This window comes from Aaosphaeria arxii (genome assembly GCF_010015735.1).
Source record: "Aaosphaeria arxii CBS 175.79 unplaced genomic scaffold BU24scaffold_11, whole genome shotgun sequence".
Taxonomy (NCBI): domain Eukaryota; kingdom Fungi; phylum Ascomycota; class Dothideomycetes; order Pleosporales; genus Aaosphaeria; species Aaosphaeria arxii.
In genome coordinates, this window is record NW_022983484.1 from 421,550 (window position 1) to 439,970 (window position 18,421).

The 18,421-nt window shown below is 50.7% G+C and overlaps 5 protein-coding genes across 5 annotated transcripts; 1 reads left to right on the forward strand and 4 right to left on the reverse strand.

The window, feature by feature from the left end:
* Positions 1-14: 14 nt before the first annotated feature.
* On the reverse strand, positions 15-590 carry BU24DRAFT_472575 (uncharacterized protein; the record flags this gene model as incomplete). Its single annotated transcript, XM_033532744.1, has 3 exons — positions 15-70; positions 124-201; positions 354-590. 3 exons carry the CDS (start codon positions 588-590, stop codon positions 56-58), a joined length of 330 nt encoding a protein of 109 aa, XP_033378746.1. The 3' UTR covers positions 15-55.
* Positions 591-2,743: 2,153 nt separating this feature from the next.
* On the reverse strand, positions 2,744-3,569 carry BU24DRAFT_356206 (uncharacterized protein; the record flags this gene model as incomplete). Its single annotated transcript, XM_033523886.1, has 4 exons — positions 2,744-2,934; positions 2,985-3,215; positions 3,262-3,384; positions 3,437-3,569. The coding sequence occupies 4 exons, from the start codon at positions 3,567-3,569 to the stop codon at positions 2,744-2,746; spliced, it is 678 nt and encodes a 225-aa protein (XP_033378747.1).
* A 1,380-nt stretch (positions 3,570-4,949) lies between these two features.
* Positions 4,950-5,891, forward strand: BU24DRAFT_57840 (uncharacterized protein). The gene is made up of 2 exons (XM_033534420.1): positions 4,950-5,151; positions 5,200-5,891. The coding sequence occupies exons 1-2, from the start codon at positions 5,047-5,049 to the stop codon at positions 5,878-5,880; spliced, it is 786 nt and encodes a 261-aa protein (XP_033378748.1). The 5' UTR covers positions 4,950-5,046; the 3' UTR covers positions 5,881-5,891.
* Positions 5,892-6,541: 650 nt separating this feature from the next.
* On the reverse strand, positions 6,542-8,329 carry BU24DRAFT_496420 (ADP-ribosylglycohydrolase). The gene is made up of 2 exons (XM_033534193.1): positions 7,835-8,329; positions 6,542-7,749 (listed from the first exon to the last, which is right to left on the reverse strand). The coding sequence occupies exons 1-2, from the start codon at positions 8,160-8,162 to the stop codon at positions 6,584-6,586; spliced, it is 1,494 nt and encodes a 497-aa protein (XP_033378749.1). The 5' UTR covers positions 8,163-8,329; the 3' UTR covers positions 6,542-6,583.
* A 2,913-nt stretch (positions 8,330-11,242) lies between these two features.
* On the reverse strand, positions 11,243-13,518 carry BU24DRAFT_356325 (uncharacterized protein; the record flags this gene model as incomplete). Its single annotated transcript, XM_033523893.1, has 3 exons — positions 11,243-11,680; positions 11,732-13,314; positions 13,479-13,518. The coding sequence occupies 3 exons, from the start codon at positions 13,516-13,518 to the stop codon at positions 11,243-11,245; spliced, it is 2,061 nt and encodes a 686-aa protein (XP_033378750.1).
* Between the last annotated feature and the right edge of the window lie 4,903 nt (positions 13,519-18,421).

The window sequence follows — 18,421 nt, forward strand, 5'->3', positions numbered from 1 at the left end:
CCTTATGCAGTTCAGTCGATTTTAACGTTTACATCGATTGCACATACCGAACATCTTAGAGTCCGTTGCACTGTAGTTCGAAGTGTCAGTCACCTTCCAAAATTTCAATCACAAGGTACTTACAGCCAATGTCGGCGAAGGGCATCCGCCTTGGGCTCGGTAGTAGCAGGCCATCGCGGCTCCAAATTCGAACTCGCATTTCTATGTATACTTATTAGCGTTTGTTCCCGTGAACCGTATTATCCTTCCAATTTAGTCTCTGAGACCGAGGTCACCGATCACAATCTTCCCCTCGACACTCTTTCCTGTATGCCATTGTGCTATATCCCATCCAACAGACAAATGTATCTTACCTCCGCAGGCGTCAATTGATCAACAGGAATGATCGGCTTCGGGCATTCGCAGCTTAACTTGAAGGTCGGCGTTGGCTCCTTATGGGGGTTTTGGTGCCTCGTGGTAGTGGCATTTGGGGGTTCAGTTCCATTGTTCGTCGGCAGGGCAGGAATATCAGTGACTTGCGGTTGAGCCCAAGGGTAAGGCGAAGCAGCAACAGCGGCCGCGAAGGCCAGCACAACGACGGAGATGTGCATTGCGTCTGTAGTAGAATCCGTCCAGATACCGAAGTCTTAACCAAGATCCTCAATCCACACTTTCAATGTGATCGTCACAAGAAAGAAACCCTAAGTTACCAAGAAAAAGCGAGCAGGAACCTAAGAAAAGATTTCCAGAAACAAGGCCACGCCAAACACTATCTATCTATGTGCCTGCCATTGTGTCGCCGCCCGCCCAGGCATGGATAAATCACCAACCTCACTCACACTTCCCATTCAGCCTCTCGGCTCTCGTCCCCTCCCCTCCACACGCACGACAGCCCAGCCCATGTCCCTTCCCTTCCCGCAGAGATTTCAAGTCAAGAGAGACCAGAACGCCCGTGGTGCGTACGCACGATGCGCGTCCCTCATCTACCATATATAAACCCCATATAGTGCCCACCGGCACACCCCGTCCGCTTTGATTACCCGGGTAAAAAGGACTACCAGTACGGAAGGGGGAATTTCATCAACAGCTGCTGATGCTGATTGGCTGGGTGTCCGCTTATGGTAGGTGGCTAACGGTAAACGGCATGGTTTGTATGTATGCAGTGATATAGTCGAGACAATGAGCAGTCGAAGTCCAGAATGGTGTATAAAGTGCCATGGCGAAGTTTGTGAATGCGGGCTATGGGGAATCCAGGTACGGATTGCGTGTTTGCGTCGAGGCTTGACGACGTGCGAGTTACACGGCATGGGATTCGCAATTGTGTATCCGTGTGTCCGCTATTGGGATCGTGATGGCGTGGACGGGCCTTGTCGAGGAATTGATCTACCATATGGTTGCTATTCCTGGATTCACCAAGGCCTAGGTGTTGAGGAACTGTCAGCCTTGGTATCCGGCATCTGGTTTCTCCCGTGGCGACTGCCGAGATTGATGGGATTGATATGGAGATGGTCGACTATGGAGTGGTTGCGCAAAACACGACTGCGCAACTGTCTAAATGAGCCAGCTACGGAGTACCCGATCGGGCTATTCTAAGCAACTAGAAAATACACTGCTTTGCTCGAATAATGCTAGAGTATCTGTGAGTTTACATATTCAAAGAATCCGAGTCAAATTGGCTCTAATGAGAACGAGTCCGTCCTTGGGCAGATCATAGAGTTACTAACGTGTCTCTTTTCTTGCAGATTCGGTTCATACCATAAGATCATCAATTATCTTTCTCAAACTAGCAACAGAACTGTTGCCCGAAAGCATACCAACATCTCGATCTGCATCCAGTCATGCAAGACCCGAAAATAGTTGTGTATTGCCCGTCGTACATAAAAGTCAACTTCTAAGTAGTACCCTTCAGAGTCACCCGTGGAAACGAAACGCGCAAGACCTCAATATTTGAAATGACGACACTTCCACTTTCCCATGCACCACAAACAAAGACATTTCCTTGCGCCCAGCCGTCTGAGCTCAAAATCACAAAAATCCCTGCACTGTCGATATATGTCGATCGCAAAGAGCTGGGCTGCGGGTTTGGTAACTTGTGGAGACGTGTTTTGGCGCATCCATCTGCCGGGAGGTTGTCGTTCCGCGAGATAAGATCAGCGCTGAAACGTTTGCCCAGCCAAGAGATACCCCAAACATCTGGACAAAACAACTCAAGACTTCGAATTGTCTTGGTCATGGAAAGATTTGAATAGACGAAACAATGCATGCAATTGTTTGCGCGAAGGAAGGTGAGTATCCGAGATGTTTGCTGGGCTGTAGTCGTTTTAGGTGGTTTTCGCTTGTGGTGAAGAGGGAGATCCGAGGTGCGGTAACCGGTTGGATGTAGTTCAAGGATTCATATTATCGGGATTAGATCGTTGCCGAAGCCACAACGCGGTAGCCATGTTCTCAATACTTACAAACCGAAAGGAAGAGTATCAATGGTCCGCTGTGATTCAAAATCAAGACCGTCAATGGGTTAGGACCGCTGGGGTTGCACGTTTAGTAACCTTCAGGGTCCCCTAGACTCATGATACCTTTCAAGAGATAGTATTTGTCTTCCACGAGAACTTTATTCAACTGGACAGCACTTGTGCATCTATTGCATCCTTGGGTAGCATCACATAGTCAATGAAGGCGTCAATCAGTAGGCCGGCGCCGGGGCAAGTTTCTAAAATAGAGAATCATATTGTATAAACAAAAGGGTATCTAATGTCGCACCGCTGGCTCAAACATCTTCGTCGGGCATGGCGTTGTCATTCGCCCATTTCTTGATGTCGTCAAAATTACGGCACACATGCTTCGATTCGTAGTCAGGCCATGGTCCCTCACTTTCGCGGCCAGGTATAGTGCGGAAGGTGAACACGTTGACGTCTGAGAGACACATAAGGTTCATTCGGAGAATCTCTATGCAATGATCTGGTAACGTTAGCATGCGCACTGTGAGATGCGGAGGAGAGACTGCATACCCAAATGCGCTCTGACTTTCTCAGGCTTGTCGTTGGTGTCCGACCACCAGAGCTTGGTGTAGTACTCTGGGTAAGTCGACATGCGAAGCAAGTTCAAGCAATGAAGCTGATGGAAGACTTCAAGACCGACACGATATCCGGTCTCTCCGGTCTTGGGGTCAGTGACCTTCAATGAATCCTCAGGCTTTTCAAGTTTAGGGAAGTCCTTCATCGAGACCATTTGGTCGGGCACTGCAACTGTCAGTTGAATTCTAATGGGCCGACGTAGAGAACTTACAATAGGCGATGTCCATCCAGGCGTTTTCGACTTCATCTGTGATACCGACGTATTTTGATGAATTGAGTGGGTTTGGCAGCTCAAACTTTGTTTGCGTGTATTCGACCATATGCATCGCAGGGGCTTTTCGAGATCAGCTTTGTATCCCCTAACTGTACTTCAAAGGTGTACTCACAGAATACTCCGAATTGTTCCATCAAGCTCGCGACATGATGCTGCGATGGCGACCGCTGTGTAAAGGCAACGCATATTAATGTCAAGGCGGAGACGACGAAGAGGAAGAGATTGAAAAAGGTGAGCCATATCATCCGCCTTCGGTTTCGATCGTCTTTCATATATTGGCTGTTGAGGAACGCTGTGCTCTCGTAGTCTCCTGATGAGCTGCTGTCATCGAAGTCAAGCTGTGTGGATTCGTGTTTCTCCATATCGACGATGTTTCTCTACAAATATGATGAACGATTTTGAAATTGTATAGTAAATGATAAATTAAACAGTGCCGCCCAGCGGAAGTACGAAGAGAATGAAGATGATAGTGGTCAACACTGAGGCAAGAATGCAAAGAGGCCCTCGACGAAAGTCGAACGAACAGAGCGGCAGAGCAAGAGCATTAGGAGGCCGTCCTGAGCGAAAGACAAACGTCTCATGCTCGCCTACGTTAGCCACGATGTTTCGAATGCGACTCCGTAGAGTGTATCATCTTGGAGTCGCACCTAGAAAGAGTGGGTGTGGCGCTTCCTCAGAATGGCTTTCTCCGGGCAACAATAGCCAGCAGAATCCCTGCGACGTGGAAAGCAAAACACGATTAAGCATTTTAAAGACGGGGCCGTCAAGCTGAGGACGGGAGGTGATTCGTGAACGGGGGCGCATACGGTTTCAAAGATGGCGCTAGATCAAAGCTTGATGATCTTGACATTTCCCACCAACGTTTCGGCTTGGCGATCTAACACCCAGCCATCGGACAAGGGGCAGAGACGGTACTTGACGCTCTGGTGGCACGTTCGCGATCGCGTCGACTTTCTCTCTGTCTAGGATTCCGTGTTTCTGAATCCTGCTGCTCGGTAGCCTCCCCGCAACCCGTGTAGAGGCATTTAGGTCTTGGCCCAAAAGACGATAGCCAACAGCCGTCATATCCGTGGGTCGTTTCACAATGTCCTGCATGCTCGGAGTTCTTCCCAAGCCCTGGTATTTGGATGGCATACCATTGGTTGATGGCTTCGATTTATGCTGTCACCGTCTGGATTGCTCCATTCAGAAGCGAGGAAGTTCGCTTTCGGTTCTGTCTGATTATTGAAGCGAAGGATACCTATTTGGTTCGACCATGGGCTTCGTCTAACCAATGTCAGCTGGCATAATGAGCATTGGAAACCTAACCTCCCTGTCAACATGAGGATCCGTCTGTCCCTCACAATGTGACATTGCCGGGGCTAGTGTCATGGGCCGTAGAGACGTTTTGCGAGTCTCTGCCTCCGCGGCCCTTTCGCCGCTCTCCGTGCCTATCCACTCTGGTGTTCCAGGAGCTAAGCATTGTCCAATTGATTGGTTTCCAGGGGCGGTTACGGTGAGGAAGTGGTGGAAGAAGGCATCGATATAAATGTCTGAATAGGTTCCATCAGGCCATCTCCAGTCCACTGCTCACCTTCTCAAACATTCTCAACCTTCTCCAATTCCCTCAATCCTTCTCTTCATCGGTGGCCGGACCATCTTTCATTCTTTCTAACCTTTTTTGAACTTTATCGTCTTTTCATTCGAGCTAGTCTCTATTCACATCGTATTCATACAATCACCATGAGGTTCATCACTCTCCTTCCCATTCTCGCACTTGGCGCTTCCGCCGCTGCCTACGTTGTCCCGGACACATCGGCAGAGAACGCTGTCCAGGCTCGTAACTCCGTAAGTACCTCGAGTACATCTCTACAATCTTTACTAACCCCATTTCAGGGTGCTGTGCACGCTTTTGGAGTACTTAATTCCCGTACCGCACTCCCAGAGCCCCATCACAAGGGTCGTGGAAAGAAGAACAACAACAAGCGAGAGGACGACACTGGTGATGATCTTGATCACTCTATTGACAAGCGCCACCACAAGGGTCGTGGCAAGAAGAACAACAACAAGCGTGAAGAGGACGATGAGGAGGACCTTGACCTTGACCACGCTATTGAGCGCCGCCATCACAAGGGCCGCGGCAAGAAGAACAACAACAAGCGTGAAGAGGATGACGAGGAAGACCTTGATCTAGACCACTCTCTTGACAAGCGCCACCACAAGGGCCGCGGCAAGAAGAACAACAACAAGCGCGAAGAGGATGATGAGGAAGACCTTGACCTTGACCACGCCATTGAGCGACGCCATCACAAGGGTCGCGGCAAGAAGAACAACAACAAGCGTGAAGAGGACGACGAGGAGGACCACGCTATTGAGCGACGCCACCACAAGGGCCGCGGCAAGAAGAACAATAACAAGCGTGAAGAGGACGATGAGGAGGACCTCGACCTTGATCACGGTATCGAGCGACGCCATCACAAGGGCCGTGGCAAGAAGAACAACAACAAGCGCGATGAGAGTGTCGAGAGCGTCGAGAAGAGGCACCACAAGGGTCGTGGCAAGAAGAACAACAACTAGATAATTATCTCCGCCAGGCAATCAACACACGGTGTATTCACCCTTGGATGCCCGGAATGTTGCAAGCGAGTGGCAGCCTTCGACCACATCTCCTACTTTTACTTGTTGTTTGTTATTCTTGTATCTAGCACGAAGGTTATTAAGAAGTCGCCGTAGAGATCGGATTTGGGAACGAGAATGGAATTGAATGTTTGAGAATAATAATTGCTTTGACTCCATTATAGTGATGAGGTTTTCTAGTTGTGCGGTGATGCTTCCTGCCACTTATTGAACGTTCGTTCACGTGCGGACACGTGGCACGGTGTCGCACTGAATGCTGATTGTATATGCCAAGTGAAGATCATTAATGGACCTAGAGATCTGAAGTATAATAACTGCTTGATTGTATTGAAATGCTGACTTTCATAGACCATAAGGTAATTGTACTGGTTACAAGTTTGCAAAACTATCTCGTTAACGGTGCTGCGCAGAAATCAGCGCCACCCGTGGGAGGTATTGACAACGATGTCCGTAAAGAGAATTGTCTTTGCTAAAGTAATGCGTTATGCTATGTTCGTTTCTCCGACTTAGAGAATATACTACTGGACTCCTGCTGTCATCGTCAAAGAGATGTACGGCTACGACTTCAGCACACTGGCAACTTGCCTTTACATCATGTTAAAGGAATTGTATTAAATATTATCTATCATAGGGTCCTATCTGCTTACGAGGTTTTGAACCAATTCGCCAATCCTCCTTTGTGTTGCTTTTGCTTCTTCGCTGCCGCTTCCTTCTCCTTTCCGGCCTTGTCTCTCTGCAATATCAGCATCAATAGATCGCCATCTCTCTTCCTCAACTCATGTTCAGTCATCAATCCTTTACCTCCATCAGCCGCCTCGTCTTTCTCATCCACCAATTCCTCCTTTCCATCTTCAACTCCCACCACCTTGATCAGCCGCTCAGTCTTCTTCATCAACCACTCCCTATGATCCAACCCATTCACCCAATGCTTCGGCAAATTCCCAAATCCAAGATACGCACCAAGCAGACCGCCCGCGACCGTAGCATTAGTATCCGCGTCTCCACCCCTCAGCACCAACTCCGTGATTCTCTCCTCAAAGACATCATCCCGCCCCATGAACCGCTTCTCAACCTCCCTCATCGCCATCCTCAACGACAAAACCGCCGACCCCAAACACTTATACACATACCCCATAGTCTTCCTATCATCAATCTCCAACACCTCAAACCCCTCCGCATACACATACTTCTCAAACTCCCCGCGATCAAGCGCAACCGCATCGCCCTCCCCACCCCCTGGCCCCATATCCTCCCCAACAACCCCCAACGCCGACGTAACACCCTCCCTAGGCCCATTCACAAACGCATAGCACCGCTCAATCGCCGCATCGACATCCCTCTCGCTCCTAACCTCGCACCTCAGAAGCCCCCTGACAAGCACCACGAGAATACAACAGCAGACAACACATCGCGGATCAACATGCGTCGTGCCGCCCACCCTCCCCGCCAACCTCACCGTCTCCTCCTCGCTCAACCCCACCCCGATGACGCCGAGCGGGTGCGAGCGCATGAGACTCCCATTCGGCGCGACTCTGCGCCCCGTCTTGAGCCACTGGTTCGTCGCGACGCCGACGGGGTTGCCGAGGTAGTGCGGGTCCAGGACGACGGAGCCGACGAGCGAGCCGATGCCACATGGTGGGCGTCCCAGCGCGAGGAGGCCCTGCGAAATCCAGATCTTGAGGCGCGAGGCGAAGTCTGAGGCGAGATGGTCGGCCAGGTGGTCGGGTTGGGAGCGGTTGTGGAGGTAGGAGAGGATGATGAGGAGGGATTGGTCGGTGTCGTCTGTCCAGCAGCGGGGGTCGAAGCGATCTGTTAATTGAATCAGTAGTTGTTTTTGTTTTATATACTGTTGGTTTCTCGCTTTGAATGGCATGCTATAGGGGATTCATCTCACTTCTGTGACTATCGTTCACCGCCTCCGTGACCCCCGGCTCTGCGAGCCTGAACTTGAACTCCCCAATCTTTCCATAGACTCTTTCACATGCGGCTTGCGGGAGGAACTCAGTGTACAAGCCGATCGTGTCGCCGAGGGCCGAGCCGACGATGCAGCCGTAGATTCTGTCAACTACGGATTCTCGGATGAAAGGGTGGTCGGATAGGAAGGCTAGGAGGGATGGCTCTGAGGTATTGTCGGCTGTGGCTTGTGGTTGTGGTGTTGATGAGAGGGGGTTTGTTGTTGTGGGAGAAGGTACGTGGACGAAGTCGTCCTGGGGGGTAGCCATGATGAGGGTGATGGACAACCAATTGTCAATGTTTAAGGGAATTGAAGCGGATACAACCTTTTCAGAGTCCAAAATCCAAAGTTAAGAATTCACGATAAGAATAATAATAATTCTATGCGCAGACCAAGAACAACCAATTCCAAGTCCTGGCTACCTTCAAAAAAAAAGAAGATGTTCAGCCGCAAGCCAAAGTCAGGCGCAGCAAGCAACCTCATAAACCCAACCCCAAAGTCGTAGCCTTGGTATCGCCCATAGCCTCAGGCTAACAACCACCCCATTCCCCGCTCGCAGGCAAACATAAAATCGCACATCAAGCCACAGTGGCATCTTTTCCAGCATACCCGCCCAGAAAGAAAAAAGCACGGATTCTTCATCTTTGTGCATAGTTACTGTGTACGGATTGGACAATTCAAGGCATCTACCATTTGTTCAACCTGTCTGGGACGATTGTCCACGCGCTAACGCCCGATTTAGACTATCGACGGGTTTCACCACGCGAATACGAAGCCCTACCGACAGCTTTTGTCGGTGCCTGGTGGTTAGGCTTCCTTTTAATGGATCTCTTCTCTTCTGTCGCGAGTGTTTTTTCTTGAGGCAATGTGGCTGTGCTTGGTTGCGGTTTTTTTACAAAAGTGGACTTGGATGTGTAGGCAACAATGAATGGATGGGACAGTTGTTAAGAACATAGCGACATTATGTTTCTCCAGGAGTTTATGGACCGACCAGAGCCTAACCGAATTAGTGAGTGTTTGTACAATCTTTATAGTCGAAGAATCGCTATGGTGGGATATGCTGTTCTGTATGACATAGAGCAAACATCGATTTCCAAAAACGATACATAGCAAGCGTTTGTTAGTCTAGGAATGGAACAATGCACAAACAAGTCCTACAAACATTTCAACCTCCAGGACTACACTTTCCAGCAAAGGCGATACTATTTGTCTTGCACGTACCCACCCTTCACGCAGAGACCGTACATGCAAACATAACTAACATAGCAACCCTCAACCTTAAAGATTCCACTACCTTCCGATCAAGCATGTACAGTGCGCATACATAAAATCCATCAGGTACACGGACGGACCATGACATCATTTCAGCCAACAAAACAAATCATGCCTCTTCTTTCCACAAGTTATCTAGATACGCTATATCTAAAACCTCCACGATTCACACAATTACACGCAATCATCACACTTCTCCCTCCCCTTCCCCTAACCCCTAACCAAAAACCCCTTTCATGAGAACGCTTTTGCACATAAGACCTCAAATCCTCGCATCAAAAAAAAAATCTAGCTACATTCTATCTTCTCCTACTCAACCCATCACAACCCCAAAAAAGAAAACCGTTGAGAAAGACAAAGCACCCAAAACACCGGAAATCCCAAACAAGTACATAACCCCGTCGCCCCGTCGCCTCCTCGCCTTGTTCATTTCTCCTCTTCCCTTTCCTCCATCGTGGATGTTCCATCGCGGAGGTTGTTCGGTTGTTCGATGTATGGTATATATATCCTCACTCCGCCCTGCCCCCGAACCGTTCCATAGTCGCAGGACCAAAGGGTTGAGAGTGAGAATGGGAAGATACAACGAGGAAGGATGTTCAAAAGTCGCCACCGAACCTCGAACCTCAGCTGTTCAGACCGATGATAACAGCATACCGATACCGAACCCGACGACGAGGACAAGGACACCGGGAAACCCAACCCGAGCCATGTGCCGTCAAGAACCCATCACCACGGAGCGTTGAGACGAAAATCAATAAACGACATATCTTTCTTAATCTCTTATCTCTAGTAGTAGTCCCGCAGGCAAACCCAAAACCTCATACCGCATCTAGTACCATCAAAATTGCATATCAGAGTCAGACTTCAAAAATTAAGACCACACATGGAAAAAACCGATCGATCAGATACTTCAGCAAAAAAAAAACGTCATCGTTGGAATTAAAACTAAACAAAAAACATACGAACCACACGCAAGCCTCATTAAAAAAAGTCCCCTCCAGACCATAACCATAACCAAAACCAAATCAAACGAATCTTAAAGGGAAAAGGAAAAAGGAAATAGAAGTCAACGCCGCGGGTAGATCCATCCATAATTGTTTGATAACATAACACAAGGAAAGGGGGTATTTTGGTATCCGTGTATGATTGAAGAAGACCCTGATAAGAAACGATGGATATAATATTGGAACAAAAAAGAGTGGGAATAAAACCGACGACGCGGAAAAAGGAAGGGGAAAAAGAGCCCGAACAGAAATCCAAGAAATGCTGGGACGTGGGTTAAAGAGAGGGGAACCGTTTCTTGGTAAGGAAATAAGGGAATAATTGCGCCGATGGATGAGTGTAAAGTCGTCAGTCAGTGATGATGCGTGAATGATGCGCCGGAATTGAGCCAAGAGTAATGAAAGGCATGGAGGGGAGGGATGATAGGAAAAAGGTGTTGGTCTTGATGGAGGGGGTGTGAGGCAGTAACAGTAAGTGCTGATAAGAGGATGAAATGGATGATGTAGGAGGAGAAGGATGCGGCGGATGATGATGATGATGATGATGATGGTGATGAATGATGAAGAGTATACGGAGTATGGAGTAGACAAGTTGGGGATGGATGAGGTTGAGGATGCATGGGATATGGGATGGGCATGGAATGGTTGATGGTTGAGGGTTCATGGCTGCATCGCCTGATCCACTCAGCGTCCGCATGATCGCCCGGAGCGGTAGACTATGTCCACATCGGGTTAGACACATGGAAATGGTCTACACCCTCAATGAACAGATTAGGCACCGCTACTACGAGTGTCACCACCACCACCATCACCATCTCTTGAGAATAATTCCTGCAATCAGTCTGCCTTGCCAGAATCATCATCCGGTTCTCCTCAATTCATAACTGCTGCTCGGGTCGAGATCCCCGCTTGAGTTGCTGCTTGTCCATGACTCGTCTTTAATATCCACTGTCGTCGTCGTTATCGTAGTCGTAGCCGTAGCCGTAGTCGTAGTCGTCGTGGCTGTGGCTGTCATCCCGAGTTGGACCAAGCTGTTTAGTTTTCGTCCTCACCCTCATCATCATCATCACCATCTTTATACGCGGCTGGTCCCGTACGGCTGATACGGGTTGTCGTGCATGGGTTGCGTGGCCCCAGAGGTGTCGATGTAATTCCCATAATCCCACGACCCCCCGCGCCCTCCTGTCGGCATTCCTGTCGTGTACTGTGTTACTGGGTGATGGGGAGCTGCTCCCGCTCCCCACTGACTCATCGTCTGCCCTGTCGGGTCCCTCTGGGGAACCGGTATGCCATGCGCAGCTGATCCATCCAGTCCTGCTGATCCCCTCAGGTTCGGCGACACGCTCGTCGTCATGCTGGGTGTGTAGGCATTCGTCGCCGCTGAACTTGCCACAGATCGCGGCGATGCATGGCGATGCCCGTCTCCCGTCTGCGAGATGCCGACAGGGACATAAGCGGACGCACCCGCTCCTGGCAGCGAACCCGCGCCAGCTGTGGATGAATAGCTCGCTGTCTGCAAAGTGTCAGAATCGCCGCCATAGTAGAGAGTGACGGGTGGACTTACGTATTTGCTAATGATCTTCTTGAGCGCGTGGTTGAGTATCTTCCATGGGAACACCTTGACATCCTTCTCGATGTTGCGCGGCTTCGGGTTGGGAAAACCCATGATCACCTTGAAGAACTCCTCACTCTCTGGCTTTGCCTTGGAAACCGTAAGAGGACGGAAGCCTTCCAGGTTGCGTCGGATACGGTTCTTCTCTTCGACCGTGAATCGCACATTGACAAGCTGTTCTAAGAGATAGATCGTATCGACGCTGGTAATGAAGCACTCCTCCTTCTCTTCCCACAGGATGCAGCTCACGCAGATGCTTCGGGCGGGGCGTTCCTCCGGTGTCACAGGAGCAAACGTAGCCGTGATGGTGCTGCCAACCTGCGACCTCTCAAACTGTACGAGCCGTCGCTTCGCGTCGAATTCTTCTTGCGTCCAGTCTGTGCTCATCTTGTCCAGGTCACCATCGATCTCTAGCTTTGCTTTACTCGGCATCAAGTAGGGGTTGAATCCACTCTGACCCATGGGTCCGCCCCCAGGCTGGGGAAGTGTTGTCGCTCGAACAAGCGTAGGAGTCGGGAGCGAAGGGGAGGACATCATAGGTGCCCTAGAAGGAGTCTGTGGTGCAGGAATGGAAGCAGGACTGCGGCGTATCGGGCCTATGGAGGAATACGCACTGTAGTGCGACAGGCCGGGCGACATGGCTGGTGGCTTCATATCGTTCTGAGGCATGCTGATACCAGAAGGCACGGCGTATAAGCTCTTCTGAGGAAGCTGTGGCGTATAAGTTGCAGGCTTGTTCAGGTCGTATGCGTTGGAATAGCCATATGTGCCAGTGAGAGCAGCCTGCCCAGGGAGCGGAGATACCGAAGACGAAGGATATGCCCCAGATAGTGAACGGGGTTTCGCCTGCAGACGCATCGTATTTGCCCGTTTCGCCCCTTCGGAATAGTCTTGGGGCTCCCCAAATTCGGCAACAGAGAATTTCCGCTTCCGCCCGAGTTCTGGAGATGTCGCCGCCACCGACTGGTAGGTAAGCGTTGGAGACATGTCGGTAAATGTAAACTTTCCAGCTTCCTTCTCATGAATGACTAGGTCGTTCTTGTCCTCCACAAGGAGCTTGAGCGTCATCGTAGGATTCCATGAATTTGTCGAAGGAAATGGAGGGACGTCGAAACTGAGAGCATAGTTAAAGTAGCCATCCTCGTGGTCCAGCTTTTGCAGTTCTCCCGTGCATCTTTTAGCCGTAAACATGACAGTGAATTTGTATTGCTCTTTCGCGAGATCGTAAGTGGTTCGCAGATGGAGTAAAACCGAAGATCCAGCGGTGCCTTGGGATGGATGGACAACATTGGTTACTTCGAGCTCGTTGGTACTTTGGGGAGCGGGATGACGAGATCTTGCATCAATAAATGGAGATTCGGCCTGATAGCTGCTGGCCCCGCGTGACTCGTAGGACGAGGTCGAGATATAGGGCATTTCCACAGTTGTAGGCTCATGGGATAGCCGCGCAGGCGCATCGGTGTACTGCGAGGTGAATGAAGGCTGTGCGAGGCCTGGATAGCTCGGGGCCTGATTCGGTCTTGTGGCTGCGGCGTCTGGGAGGGTGGTCAGTCAGTCATGGCCTTTGGTGCTCGTTCAACCTCACGTGGGCTGTCAGGCCCCGGGACCATCCGACAAGGTTGTGGCATCTGCATCTGCCCTGCCCAACCCGTCGCATCAGATGGAACCGTATTCTACGACTACGGAAAATGTTACTCACCATACACGTATTGGTCCTGGTCCTTGCCGTAGCTGGACATGGACGACAGTTTGGCCGCAAATGCAGCAGTCAGAGGGCCGTTTCCGAGGCCTTGACTGTAGTGCGCCAAAAGCTGTTCGGACGACGCGAAATGGTCGCCTACGGCAAAGGACGCTCGGTCGCTATCAGGCTGTACAAATGAGCATGTTAGCAGGCAGACACTCTTGGATACGACTTGGTGAGGCAGTCAGGCAGACGGGACACGCTTGGTGGGGGGAAGAGGAAGAGGGTGCTTGTCCAAACTACAGGCAACAGAGGTTGCCTGGTCAGGCACGGAGGGGCGAAAATGGACTCAAACACCAATGAACACAATTGGGAAGAAAAGATTTCAACCTACGAGGGATAACGAACCTGATAGCTGCTGGATTCAACGACGCAGGCCAGCTTGACGGTGTTCGGGGGTTGCTGTGATCGAGCACAGGAGATGTGCTCGGGCTGTTACAGTGGCTGAGAGGGTCTGACGGGGCCGTAACAACATGCAAGGAACCCGTCAGATCAGGGGCAGAGAGATGGAAAAGAGAATGGAGAGACGAGTCTTGGTGGGATAGGCAGTCGTCGCAATGAGCATGCGGCTGGAGGTCTAGTGGTAAGGGGAAGCGAAGAGCTGTTTTGGTGGAGTTGCTAGTGACCAGAAGATGTGACAGGAGAGGTCTACCCAAAGACAGGCGATCGAAGTGCTCAGAAAGTGGATTCATCCGGGAGTCAGGGAGTCTTTGAATGTCTGTCTCCTCCCGATGTGTCCTGGTGGTCGCCTATCACAACGCAAGTTATGAAAACCTCCAAGCGACGGTTCCGGCAGGGAGAGGCTGGTTCTGAGTGGAGTGAACAATGTTGATTCAGAGCAAGTGCCAGTGACTGAAATGAGAGTGAGTGCTTGCTAAATGAGTTGTCGCATATCACGACCGCATTTTGACGTGCCAGAGAAAGGGTGGGGGAACGTACATAACAAACAAAGAGAGACAAGACATGGGTTTGAGGCTAGGCCAGTATGTTGGATGGATGGTTGGTGAGGTGTGATATTAGAGGTTGTTGATAGGGAGGGTAGAAGTTGGTTTTTCTAGCTTGGGCGAGGATATGCGGTAGGGGGGAAATGTGGGGAGAGAGAGAGCGAGCGAGCGAGCTATGAGGAGAAAGAGGAGCTACGGGTAGCTATATTGGAGCTATGACTGTGAACAGGGACAGGAGTTAATAGAGCGGCAGTGGTAGTGGTAGTAGCAGCATATGCAGTGGTAGCAGCGGCGGTAGAAGGCGAGGCATCAGAGCATCTGAGAGAGGGCAGAGGCGCCATCCGCCGGGGCGGCAGGATGCGGGATTGGCCCGGCTGGGATGACGACGAGCTGGTGGGAGTGTGCGAGCATGCAAGGAAAGTGGAGGTAGGACTTACTTCTGGAGACTCCTGGGGGGGAGGGATATGTCTCTTGGTGATTACCGGGCCCGTCAACCTGGTAGACTAGCAGAGCTGGCGGCGATGGTGGTAGGAGATGGGAACCAAGCACGCCCTCGGAAGACCGCCAATCTCACCGTTGAAGCACGACGTCGTGCAGTGCCTGACAGCTCAAAAAAGAGACACAGCTGGCAAAATCCGGCGGCAGGCTGCGGATCCCGTGCGTTGAGGCTCTGTCGGGGCCGAGGATGGCGCAGTGCTACGCAGTAAGCTCAGCCGGCACGCTCTGTTGTGAGTGGCCCTGTGGAGAGGAAAACAATGGTAGATCTAGAGAGACAAGGAAGTGATGCCTAGTACGAATGCAGAGGCGGGAGCCAGAGTCGGAGAGGAGCCTGTTGATTCCTGGATCGACCAAGGTTCCAGTGGATGGCCCAGAGACGACGGGAACAGCCAGGAGACGGGTGGATCGTAGCTAAGGGCGTCTGAGACCTCTGCAATAGCAAGGCGCGAGGATGGAAAGGGTCAGGAGTCTCAAGGCCAAAGCGCTGAGTCACAATCCGTGAGGCGTTCGATGTGGGGAATAGAGAGAAACAATAGAGAGGGGGTGAATAGTTGTGCAAGAGAAGAATGCAAACGGTGTTGTGTATCTTGTGTCGTGAACGGTAGGGGGTAAGATGAATGTCGAGGAGCAGCAGGTACGGGAATTTTTAGATAGATATGAGGCATGCAGTGAGCATTACTCTCGTAAGGTAGTCGGAGGGTGGTGGTGGAAATAGTAAGTAGAAGGATCGATTGCGGTAGTGGCGGTGGTCAACTGTGGCATAGAAAGCGGCGGTGCGTGATGACAGGGCAGGGCAAAAAGATATGATGCCAAAAAAGAATAGAGAGAGAGGAAAAGGGAAAGGAAGGCAAGATCATGCACCGGGCGCGGGCGGAGGTGACTATGGGAATGATATATGTGATGGGCCTAAGCTAGATGGCCGTGAGCATCAGCTGTGGTGGGAGATAGTGTATTACTACAACAGACAGCAATAGCAGCGGTAGCTATGGTAGTAATAGTAGTGGTAGAAGAAGGAGGAGCAGCACAAGCAGTTGCAGTAGCAGAAACAACGGCAACGGCAACGAAGGCGTCTATGGCCGGACCCACAGGAGGATCAGACGGAAGATTGTTTGTAGTAGAGGGGATGGGAAGGTAGACAGGCATAGAAGGAACATGGGGAGTAGCCGGGGGCGTGGTAGATGTGGCAGAGCCACAGTCAGTGCGGTGGATATGGAGATGGAGATGGAGAATGGTCAGGGACGTAAAGAAGTGGATAGGATAGTGGATTGGTAGGTAAGTGTTCAGGTGGGCTGCCTAGCTGGGAGAAAGCTGGACTTTCCAGCTAAAAGGGCTTGGGACCGAAAGACGAATTGGGAAATTATGGAAAGGGAGACAGAGAGAGAGGGAAGAGAAAGAAATGAGGTGAGCAGCGAGCATATGAACGTTTAGAGCGATTGATTGGACTGTAGGTACCAACATTGGGCTTGGTTAGTTGTGGTGGTAGTGGTAATTCCGAATTAGTGCAATATGTACATGTATGTACAGAGAGTATTACAGTATAGAATAGTACATAGTGCTGTAGTAGTAGTAGTTACAGTCGTACCTAATGAGCAGAAGAGGAGAATGAAACGAACGACCGAACGAGTGAATGGACGAAATGGACGAAATGGACGAATGGGAGGTGAGATTTGGCTACTCTTAGACCATCACCCAATCCGGGTTAGTCTATGATGCAGGGATGGTGAGTGCATCTATTCTGGGAGTGGCTTGCATCCCAACCTTAAATCTCCTGATCCCTGTCAGTCATCATCACCATCACCATCATCATCCATCCCATCCCATCCCATCCCATCCCATCCATTACCTCCCATCATCACCCATCCTCACCCATCACCCACCCCCATCCTAATCCCAATCCCATTCCCATCCCATCCTGTTCCATCCATACCTGTCCTGTCTAGTCCTGTCCACCCTGTTCACTCCATCCTCCGTCAAATCGCCTTTTGGCATTTGGCGAGCTTCTCTGATTTCTGTTAGGATCCCTCTCAACTTCTCCAAGGGTAAAGGCTCAAAGCCACCCCAAGCGCCCCATGCGTCCCCCGATCACCCCGGTAATCCCAGTACACCGTGATCCTACTCTCTTCCTGGCCCCCCATCCCTCTCAGCCATGACAGGACAGGGCATGGCAGGGCAGAGCCTTGTGCCCATCTCTGACTCTACCCACTCTGGAGTCAAAGAAGCAGTCCACTTTGCACCAAGTATGGAGTAGTATCATCAGATACTACGATCTACTACCATCATGGTGACGATGATGATCACCAATCACCACCTAACCTCACCTGTTCACTTCTCCATATATTTTCTCTCCATGACAAAACCCTCAGATCAGGCCCACGATCTTACGACCCACCAAGACTGACTGGCGTCATCCCTCTCTCTCTATTACTACTACTAATGCTACCGTTACTGCTACAGTTACTGCTACTAGACTTCCACCGTGGAGCACAGGGCGTGAGGCAGAGCGCGGCGTCTGTGGTCCGTGTTCTGTGGACTACTCTGTGATACTGCGGCGTTTGCTCTCGCGCCTCTCCCTCGCGATCCGGCCTCTGACCCAAACGAACATACCCCTTCATTCTGGGCAGTTGGTCACCTCCTCAGTTCGACCATTCAACACACGTTGAACGTTCTTCTTATGCAGTTGCGCATATGCACATATGCGCGTGCATACGTGCGTGCATTCGTGCGTGCGTGCGCCCACCGAGGGAGGAGATAATGGATGAGCGCGTGAGAAAACGAGTGTTCGAGAGTGCGCGCAATCGAATCGCATCGCACCGTATCGGGCAAAGCATCCTCCCGCTTCCCGGCTCATGAATTCCAATTCTTCCTGTTTACATGTAAGTAGTATGCACTGAGTACCGCTGCACTGTACACTCGCAGTATGGTGATCGTCGCAGGTGGCAGCGGGGACTTCGGTCGTCAGAGATATGGCCCAAGGCTAGGGTTAGGGCTGGGATCAGGGCCAGGTTCATAATCCGTGCAGCTCGCCGTTTGTTGCTCGCCGTTCGACCCTCGCCGACATTCCATTATTTCGACGAATCTGGTCGTTTTGTAATTTCCCAACTTCTATCCTCATTCAATCCTCATGTCACATTGTCTATGCACTTGAAATCAAGCTTTCCTTGACATTCAGCCGAAATGTCAGTCTTTGTTGCGTTTGTATTTGGCATGCACTTGGTTGTTTGGTTTGCACGTCCCTCCTGGAACGATCATGTCCGTCGAGTTGCTACCACTAATTAGGTAGAACATGATTGCTTGTGGCTCTATTACAATGGCATAGTGGGAATAATGGACCGATCGGGACTGGGAAAAGAAGTAACTAGATACTCTCACGGAGTACAATTACTGTTATACTACTTATTCGTCGTAATACCACCACTGCACCATTACAAAACACCACAAATTCCTATGGTACTAGACATA

Excerpts from the sequence above, each read along its gene's own strand:
- BU24DRAFT_57840 (XM_033534420.1), top strand. The coding sequence starts at position 5,047 with ATGAGGTTCATCACTCTCCTTCCCATTCTCGCACTTGGCGCTTCCGCC. Across the intron at positions 5,152-5,199 it reads CTGTCCAGGCTCGTAACTCC|GGTGCTGTGCACGCTTTTGG; the intron begins GTAAGTACCTCG and ends ACCCCATTTCAG.
- BU24DRAFT_496420 (XM_033534193.1), bottom strand. The coding sequence starts at position 8,162 with ATGGCTACCCCCCAGGACGACTTCGTCCACGTACCTTCTCCCACAACA. Across the intron at positions 7,750-7,834 it reads GGTGAACGATAGTCACAGAA|ATCGCTTCGACCCCCGCTGC; the intron begins GTGAGATGAATC and ends TTCAATTAACAG.